This window comes from Oreochromis aureus, linkage group 22 (assembly GCF_013358895.1).
Source record: "Oreochromis aureus strain Israel breed Guangdong linkage group 22, ZZ_aureus, whole genome shotgun sequence".
NCBI classification, from domain to species: Eukaryota; Metazoa; Chordata; class Actinopteri; order Cichliformes; family Cichlidae; genus Oreochromis; species Oreochromis aureus.
Window position 1 is genome coordinate 38,831,416 of NC_052962.1, and position 10,261 is coordinate 38,841,676.

The window sequence follows — 10,261 nt, forward strand, 5'->3', positions numbered from 1 at the left end:
AAATGACCATAATTTCCTAACCGTAGGGGCTAGAACGGTCATTCTTACACCGTTTTGTTCAGAAGAGATGGGGAATCTTAAAGTGTTGACAATTTATCATTAAAATATGAATTATTAAAGATATTTGACTTCTAATGCACCATAACTGAGTAGAGCAAAGCAAAACTGCCTTGACTTGCCCTCAAACAACGCTTTCTAACTCTAAATCTATTTGGAGTATCAATATCATTATTTCACCGTAAGAGACAGCAGGCTTTGGTGAACAGTCATGGAAATTTTCAGGTCTCTGTGGAAATCCAAAAAAAAGATATGACAAGAGAAAGAAGTTGTTCATTTCCAGAGTTTGAAATCTGAAGAAATCTGAGCGAAGGATGAATTTCCTACCCTCAAACAAGTCTAACTCATTTCAGAACGGTAATAGGTGAGAAAAAAATTCTTGAATTGTGAGCGTCAGGAGTGTCTGAAGATATACTGGGACAAGCCTTATGTCTTAACTTCGCTTCGTTAAGGAGATATGACGATTCGAATATGCCTCTCATTACAGAAATCAAGCGATGATTTTGAACAAGCTCTCCATTGACTTTCTATGGAGAGTTTTGCGACTTTGTGTTGGTCTGAGGAGATTTGCCAAAATTCTATAAATCTCACAACAATGATGGTGACATTTTCTGAAAGCCAGCAAAAATACCTACGTTTTGATGTATAATTTGTGGAAGTTGAGTGAAAATTGAGCGAGTAGCAAGAAGTTGTTCGGACATGAAGAGAAGACTGCGAAACCTACAGTGGCACACTGGAAGCCAAGTGCATAGCAACCATAACAACGCATGTATTTTCTGAAAAATCACAATTTTGCAACTCAAAACTTTAAGAGGGATAAGATGAAAACGGTAACAGATATGAAAGCTCAATCATCCATGAATAGCCCAATAATTTGTGAACATTTTAAAGTTTGAATGGTTGTTCTACGTGAAAGTAGGAAAAAGTAGTTAAGTTTCAAAAACAAGCAAGTTTTAGCAGAATTGCGGAAGTTTCCCATTCATTTCAATGGGACAAATTAAAGGAAAAAAGCTTAATATTTTAAAAAGTATAATAGTAAAAAATACCAAAAGTCATAGCACCCATTAGCAGAAATAGCAGAATAGTTTAAAATTTGAACGGTGAAAATCGGCTGAAAATTGTTAAAGTAGTTAAGTGCCAAAAAACGTACAAAAAGTGGCAACTGGAATAATAATAAAGAAGAAAGAGAAACAGGAAAACAATAGTGTGGATGCCTTAAAGCATCCACACAATAACAGATATGATTCGATGCAGAGAGGTCTGTTAGCACATAGTGAGTGAGAAAGGTGACTGGAAGGGAAAAACTCAATGCATCATGGGAATCCCCGGCAGCCTACGTCTATTGCAGCATAACTAAGGGAGGATTCAGGGTCACCTGGTCCAGCCCTAACTATATGCTTTAGCAAAAAGGAAAGTTTGAAGCCTAATCTTGAAAGTAGAGATAGTGTCTGTCTCCCGAATCCAAACTGGAAGTTGGTTCCACAGAAGAGGGGCCTGAAAACTGAAGGCTCTGCCTCCCATTCTACTTTTAAATACTCTAGGAACAACAAGTAAGCCTGCAGTGCAAGAGCGAAGTGCTCTAATAGGGTGATATGGTACTACAAGGTCATTAAGATAAGATGGGGCCTGATTATTTAAGACCTTGTATGTGAGGAGCAGGATTTTGAATTCAATTCTGGATTTAACAGGAAGCCAATGAAGGGAAGCCAAAACAGGAGAAATCTGCTCTCTCTTTCTAGTCCCTGTCAGGACTCTTGCTGCAGCATTTTGGATTAGCTGAAGGCTTTTCAGCGAGTTTTTAGGACATCCTGATAATAAAGAATTACAGTAGTCCAGCCTGGAAGTAATAAATGCATGAACTAGTTTTTCAGCATCACTCTGAGACAGGATATTTCTAACTTTAGAGATGTTGCACAAATGGAAGAAAGCAGTCTTACATATTTGTTTAATATGTGCGTTGAAGGACATGTCCTGGTCAAAAATGACTCCAAGGTTTCTCACAGTGTTACTGGAGGCCAAGGTAATGCCATCCAGAGTAAGAATCTGCTTAGATACCATATTTCTAAGATTTTCAGGGCCGAGTACAATAACCTCAGTTTGATCTGAATTAAGAAGCAGAAAGTTAGCGGCCATCCAGGTCTTTATGTCTTTAAGACATTCCTGCAGTTTAACTAATTGGTGTGTGTTACCTGGCTTCATGGATAGATAGAGCTGCGTGTCATCTGCATAGCAGTGAAAATTTATGCTATGTCTTCTAATGATGTTGCCTAAGGGAAGCATGTATAATGTAAATAGAATTGGTCCTAGCACTGAACCCTGTGGAACACCATAATTGACCTTAGTGTGTGAAGAGGACTCTCCATTTACATGTACAAATTGGAGTCTATTAGATAGATATGATACAAACCACTGCAGTGCAGTACCTGTAATACCTACAGCATGTTCTAATCGCTCTAATAGGATATTATGGTCAACAGTATCGAATGCAGCACTGAGGTCTAGCAGCAAAACATCTTCAGTTTAGAGCTGACACGTTTGGGACGCTGCAGACAATTACAGATTTTGTTCATTTTGTCTGAAGACTGAAACATTTTAAATCTGACACTACATTAAAATATTAATGCAAACAATTTAATTTTGTTGCTGATCTTTGACAGAGGTCACTGGTGGTGATTAGTCTTATCTTCCAATATTTATTATATTTGGAAATTTAAAAAACAGTTATTGTTATTTTAAAAAAATATTGTTATTATTATTTAAAAAATGATGAAAAAGCATTAAACTGAAATTTAATAGGTTAAAAATCATGAAAATATTTGAAGTTGAAAAACCTGAAAAAAAAAAAAAAGAACTGTAGTTTTAGGACCAACAGACTGATGAATAAAGCAAGTAAACCAAAGTAAAGACAAGCTGCACTTTGACTTTTATTAGAACAATTTGCTGGAACTACAGAGTAATGAAGTACTTCAAGGTTTTGTGTGGATGACTTCCAACCTTACTGTACAGCACAGAGCACAGAGGGACAATATATGTAATCAATATATGATGCAGAAGGAACAAGTAACAACTGTGAGCTGAGTCTGAGGCTCATGCAGGACATTTCATAGTGAGGTGTCTTTGGTTGGATTATTCAAACATTTACATCAAAGCACCAAACTCATTTCTCACAGATGAAGGTTTTTGATTCAGGATCATATGACTGTGTCCATCTCCCATCACTGTCACAACAAGCTCCATAGTAAGCGAAACTGTCATTCTGCTGTCCAGGTGCCCAGAACCTGTCAGAGAGATCAAATATGATATTAAACTGGACTAAACTCATAAATATTTCTGCTTTTCTTTACATTCAGTTTGTGGGGCTGTTAAAAAACATCTCAACTCATGTATTGCTGATCTAACTTCTAAAGTATGGTTCTGATAACTTTAAGTAATAACTCTGACAGCATTGTAATATAAAAAGCTCACGTTTCTGTCAGCAGTGATCCATCCACCCATTTCCATTCATGTTTCTGAGAATAGCGTTCCAGACCAATCCAGGACTCTCCTCTCATGTTCAGTTCATTGATAAATTCCTGTTTGAGAAGAGACACAAATATTGTCTCCAGTCATAATTCAGCACTTCTGTTGTCGTAACATCATCGTGTGAATCTGTCTGAAGGAAGAATAAATGTGATGAAACTTTTCTTCCATTGTGCAGAAATCAGAAAGAGCCAAAGAATCAATGAATATCAGCTCCTCCTGTAGCTCAATAACAAACTCAGCTAACATTTTATTTTACTGAGTTTATTTCAAAAAAAAAAAAAAGAGAATTATATTTACCATTTTTTAAAACTCTACATTTCAATTATTTTGTTCTATAAATTCCTCTTTGCTTTAAATGTTTGTTAAATAAGATGTCTGAATTTGCAATATTACATTCGAAATGTTAAAAACATGAACTCTCAATATGGAAACAAAATAACCAAACACAGAAATCCATCAGAGTGGAGACAGGAAGCAGGTCACAGACTGACAGCAGGTCAAAAACACAAGTAACAGATGACTGTCAGTTCCATCAAAGATCACACAGACATGAACAAACACACCCACCTGTTCCTCTTTGCTGTTTATCATCACCAGATCAGCTCCTTTATCCTGACAGTCTCTCCTGCTGTCAGACCAAGTTTTCCTCTCAGTGGATTTAAAGTAACAGCTGCTTCCAAATCTCCTCCATCGATCAGGACACTTCCCTTAAAGTCAAACACATGTGACACATAGATGTGATTTCACTGAGTATCAAACTGAAAAGATCTGTAATGTCCATGTATTATTAATTATAGTTATATTCTCCTTTTCCCTCAACATGATTTAAATTCATTTGAACTCAGCACAAAACATTTATAATTAAAAATGATTCAGTCAGGTGATCAGTGTGTAAATCTGATGTTTTTCATTATTGTTTAACAACCTTCAGATGGCTTTCTTCATCTTGTAAACATGTTTTTACTTATTAGTTTTCCAGTATTTCTTACCTGAACAGTTGTTGTTTTGGTTCTGCAGCTGCTGTTTTATCGAAGTGACTAAAATATGTGTTTAGAAATCAAAAAAAAAAAAGACTGAAAACATGAAATCTACAACCATGAAACACAACAATATCACAACAATGACTGAAAATCACAATCACACATTTGTATTCACTGTCCTTGTAATCATCAAACTGATCTCCCTGTTGGAGCTCAGTCTGGGGGGAGTTATTTTTTTTTCTCCTCATCTTTCCTCATGTGATGCATTTTCCATTGTTATACCTCTCTGACCTGTCTTCCCCATGGGATATTTTTGTGTAATGTATGTATGGTCGGAGGGTAAGATGACGCCGCCTTTGTGTGCAATAGGTCGTGCATGAAATTTCCCACTCGTGGGACTAATAAAGGTATCTTATCTTATCTCATCTTATCTTATTACATGTGGATGTTTCTCCTAAGATGGAAACAGCTGAAAAGAATAAACTCATAAATGTCACTCTGACTGGAAGTTTTAGTGCGATATCACATATTCATGAGCCAATCGTTTAAACTCATCTGAAAAATCAAACATGCAATATTGGTTACATATATGCATCTGAGACAACAGCAGCAAAATGAAAAAAGAAGACAAACTACTTTCAGCATCAAATGATGTTGGTCTGACTGAAAGCAACTGAAATATTTAAACAGCAAAATCAGAAAATTAAGAAAAGCTCAGTAAGAGATGAAAACAGAAATAATCTTCTTCCTCTGCCTTGTCAAATATATCAATAAGAGTCAGAAACTTGTGCAGCCATTGTTCTTTAACATGTCCTGTGGGTGGAGCTGTTAGAACTACAGGAAATCTGATGAGCTAAATACGTATCAACTGTGAACAAAAACCACTGACAAGATTCAAAATAATTGTTCTCAGTGTGGAGGAAGAAGGTGTTAGAAATGCAGTCAGAGATGTTATCTTTAGGTTTTTGAAAGAACAGACAAGCTGCCGTGGGAATCAACACTTCCTCATATCAAAGGTGTTTCCATGTGATCATGTACTTCCTGTATTTGCTGTGGCAGAAGGACACGTTCTGGTTGTGAAGCTGCATGTTTGTTGGCTGCTGGGATTCAGTATCAGTCATACATTCATTTGCAGCCAAGATCCCATCTTTGTACCTCAGACTGCTGCAGACTCACACTGACTGACTGCAGCATCTCATACAGCACACACAGCATAAGTGTCTATGATACAGTAACAGACTGAACTTTGACCTGTTGTTATGACTGTCATCATATTTGTGTCATTTTGTGTAACTGCTGTGTTTTTCTGTCCTTCATGAAAAGCTCTGCATGCTGTGCCTCAGGTGTGACTGAATGAGAGGATGATAACGGGCATGTGCAGATACTCTGCTGTGATTGGTGCACCAACATGCAGCCTAATGATTACATACAGAGCCAAGATGGCCGCCGTCTGCAGAGGACTCATTCAGCTTTTCCTTGTTCCAACCTGCCACACCTGTGCAGCTCTCACTGTGTGTTTCCTGTTTCACTCTGAAGGAGTTTGTAGGGCTGAGCTTTGACTGTGAACAGTTTCTCCTGTTTATGTCAGTTTGGGAGGTCAGCTGCTGTCATTAGGTTTGTTTCTTTAGTTTCAATTCATTTAAATAATATGTGAGTTGTTTCTTGACTCACTTAAATGTAACACCTGCATTTGAGCTGATCAATAAATACAACACATATTAACAACAACACCCAGCCAAGGGTGTCCCTCACACCAGTGTTATCCTAATGCCAGCAGCAAACAGGTTTAAATGGGGAGGGTTGTGTCAGGAAGGGCATCTGGGGTAAAATGGCAAATCAAACATGTAGATAATCAATAAGATTCCTACACTGGTGGTGCTGATAGTCTGCAGTTTGCCAACAGTGAAAGAGAAGGAAAGGCTAGAATACAGAGGTGAGCTCAGATACTAAATATAGAAGTAAGACTGGTACATGGAGGTGGCTGATATATCCAATAGAAGGAAGGTAGATTTGTGTGCAGAAGACCAGGTAGAAGGGAAGAAAGGCCTGGAGCACTGGAGATGAATTCAAGCTGTTCTGTCATGGTGTAGATGGGAAGGAAAGTGTAAAAAGGGTGATCTTGAAAGAAGAGTATGTGAGCAGTGTTGTGGAGGTGAAGGGAATGCTATACACAATCATGGATTTGAAGCTGGAAGTTGAAGGGAGGATGTTGATATTGTCAGTGTGTGAACCCCACAGGTTGGAGGTCAGTTAGATGAGAGAGGAATTATGGAGTAAGGTGGATGCAGTGGAAGAGCCACTTTATCCAAGGGTGGTGATTGGAACAGACTTCAGTGGACATGTAGGTGAACAGAGGTGATGAGGTGTTGGTTCGGTATGGTGTTATGAAGAGAATTGTAGAAGGACAGATGGCACTGGACTTTTGCAAAAGAAAGGATGGAAATGGCAGTGGTGAACTTAAGTTACAAGAAGATGCAGGAACAGGCTGGTAGAGAGGAGCACGCAGAAGGATGAGATCTTATTGTATCTTATCTTACAGCGTATAGAGAGGATGATGATCCCAGCTAACATCAGGAGGCACAGCACTCCTAGACCCAGTGTAGCACATCTGAAAGAGCCCTTCTGGACTGGAGGAGGACTCTTAGTCTTTGGACCTGTTAGAAAACAGTGCAGATGTTGGTTTGTGGTCATTTCCTGTCACTCTACCTTTAATAGACCTGTGGTTGTGGTTGCATGAGCTCAACTTCACAAAGGAGTCAGATACCAAAATATATCTGCATTGTGATTAACCCTCAATCAACCAAACTATTTAGAAAATTGACTAAAGTGACAGTGGGTTTATTTATAACTTCATATTTTAGAGGAATATAGTTTTTATTAGCTCTATATGTTTATCATACACATACTGTTACCATTAGCTGTAGATGAGCTTCTAAAATACCCTAATATCATTATTTGCAGTTATGGCTATGGCTGATTTATAAAATATTGTTTTCTGAAACTGCACTTGTGTCTGAAAGCTACCAGCTCTTCATGCACACAGAGCTCAGCAGCAGGCAGATAGTATTTGAGTAACAGTTAAAAACATTGTCTGAACATCCCTGAAAGCAGCAGCGGTGTCCGTAACCTCCCACTCTGTGCTGGTTTATCATTAAGTGTAAATGTGTTTTCTATGCAGATCCAACTGTATAAAAAGTTAATATGAAGAAATCATGCTGCATATAAAAACAGCAAATCAGGTAAAAGGTTCATACAGCACATGGAGATGATTGATGGGCTGCAGTTCATTGGGATTAAAAGCTGACTGTAACAAACTGGAAGTAAACATATTATTACAGATGACTTACCTCCTCCTCGTGATTGAATTCCAGTGTGATCAAAGTCTGCACTGTCGTAGATATCCACCTCCCTCTGCTCCCACTCTGCTCCATCCTCCTGCTCCTTTCTGCTGTATCTCACCTTCTTTGATAGATCTGGTTTGGCATAAATATCTGAGGACATCTTGAGAGGACTGAGACACTGAGCAGGAGTTTAAACTGTACTCTATATGTTGTGCACTGCTAACTCTGGCAGATACAATGATATCCTGTCCTGACACTGATGTCACGTTTGGCCGGCCTTCTTCCTGCTTTCAGAACGGAAGAAACTTTTCAGAAGCAACAAAGAAACACAAACCCAGAAAACCTCTGCTGTGCTGAGTGGAGCATTTCTTTTTCTTTATATTTCTTTATATTTGTAAATATAAAGCTCTCAGCGAAGGCGGTCGCACTTTTCCTCCTCTCCTCCTTTCCCCTATCTTCCCTGCTTAGCTGCTTATGTCCTTGTCTTGTCTCGTGTTTTTTTTCTATCACTACCCTGGAACACTCTCTCACAGTCTGTGTCTAAAAACCTAAAGAGAACTATGGATTTGATCAACTGGTCTCTGAATGCTATTGACACCCTCTTCTCAACGAGAAGTCTGGGCTCGGGAGAGCCCGAGTGCCCTGGAGGGACCTTCCCTGCCGGATACGCGATGGACGGGTGGCAGACTTGGAGGATCGTGTGCCTGGCGGGACTGTCGATCGAGGACGCTGAAGATATCTACCTATTCGGAACCATGATAACAGGGTTCTTGCTGATCGGAGCTGGCTTGGCCCTGGCTTATCAGAGAATTAAGAAAGCGGAACCGGCTGTCCAAACCGCCACAAAGCTGCCCGCTGAGATTGAATTGACGGGACGAGGTGCGGGTTTTCAGAAAAGGCTCACAGACGGGGACGTGGTCAAGAGCTTGGAGGCAATTGCGGCTGCAGTGAATACTCAGAATAACATCTCTGAGCGGATATTGGGACACATCAGGGAAGAATGTGCTCAAATCAACAACTATGGGCGGAAGTTGGAATACATCACGGATCAGTTGGCTGCGGTCGCGACGTCTCAGAATCTGATCTGTGAGCAAAAGAGTGACAAGATCACGGAATTGAAGGTAAATAACATCATGGAAAAACTCGCAGCTATCCAACGGGTGATGGAGGGACCAGTGTCGGAGTGCTAAAAGAAACAGCTCAAAATTCTCATGAGTTGTTGGAAGACAATCGCAATCATAATATGACTACCCTTCCGGCGCCAGCTGTGGGCTCAAGGCTGGAGCCGATCTAAACAATCCCTGATAACGACTATGTTGAGACTGTTCCTTCCCATCCCATGCAAGGCCACCTGGGTTGGCTGGTAGACTGTTTACTTAGCCTGGCAGGGCGAAGGACACTGTCTCCGCTGAACTATGGACACACACACATACACTTACACTGATAAGCAAACACTGATCCCCTCCTTTCCAAACGCCTTCGATGCTTGTTTCCTGCGGGGAACACGGCGGGTCTATGTGCCGCGCTGGAATGATAGCGCTGTGCAGGGCGGCTGCTGTGTTCGCTTCGGATAACTCCTCACCCCCCACCCATCCCCGTGGCTTGTCATGTCCTTCATAATGTTGTACTGTGGACATTCATGTGCTTTTTTGTGCAGAGGAGTTTTTTTGTTTCCTGTTCTCATGCTGTCCTACCATGGAAGCACAGCATGAGTAGGGGTCTCTTTTTTTCCTCTTGTACTTTCCCATTGTAATGTACATTTCAATGTTTTTTTCTACTGCTACCAATCTCCGACCGGTATCCCCATGTAATGTCTGTGTTGTATGTGTAAGGTCGGGGGGGGTCCCATTTCACTGCAGGGCAACCTGCATGTGACGAATAAAGCTTTGATTGATTGATTGATTGATTGATTGAAAACACTTAAGACAAGAATAAATGCATTTTTCTCTTTTCAACAAAAAATGAGTTCTTGGAGATAAAAGTCTTCACAAACACATTCACACTTATTTATTTTGCATTTTAGAGAAACTGTTAAACTGTCATTGAGTGTCATAGAGATGATCATGTGATAATGTTTTCATTGCTGCACCTATCAGATCAAATATGTAAAAAAAATGTTTTCTTCCTCATTTGGTCATTCTGCGGCGTTTCAACATGCAGGACAAAACGCACGGTTTAAGTTCAGTGCTCTGAAGGTTTTGAGAAAACAAAAGCAGAAAACCAGAAATAAACACTGACTATATAAAAAATGGATGTCCCACTGTGAAAAATAGAGCCAATGTGGAAGTGCCCCAGACCTGCAGCTTTTCTAACAGCCAGCAGGGGGCGATGCCTCAGGTTGCAAAAAGCTTCCCAGTTGTA

The 10,261-nt window shown here is 39.8% G+C and overlaps 1 protein-coding gene across 2 annotated transcripts; it reads right to left on the reverse strand.

Annotated features, from left to right (window-relative positions):
- Window positions 1–2,968: 2,968 nt before the first annotated feature.
- Window positions 2,969–8,377, reverse strand: LOC116310482 (CD209 antigen-like protein E). 2 transcript variants are annotated; one of them, XR_005609907.1, is made up of 6 exons: window positions 7,907–8,377; window positions 7,097–7,213; window positions 4,569–4,616; window positions 4,147–4,286; window positions 3,523–3,709; window positions 2,969–3,335 (listed from the first exon to the last, which is right to left on the reverse strand). XR_005609907.1 is itself a non-coding variant. In XM_039605911.1 (6 exons), exons 1-6 carry the CDS (start codon window positions 8,058–8,060, stop codon window positions 3,215–3,217), a joined length of 687 nt encoding a protein of 228 aa, XP_039461845.1. In that variant the 5' UTR covers window positions 8,061–8,377; the 3' UTR covers window positions 2,969–3,214. The 2 variants fall into 2 exon arrangements, 1 of the variants encoding a protein (XP_039461845.1); XM_039605911.1 differs by having other exon boundaries at window positions 3,523–3,629.
- Between the last annotated feature and the right edge of the window lie 1,884 nt (window positions 8,378–10,261).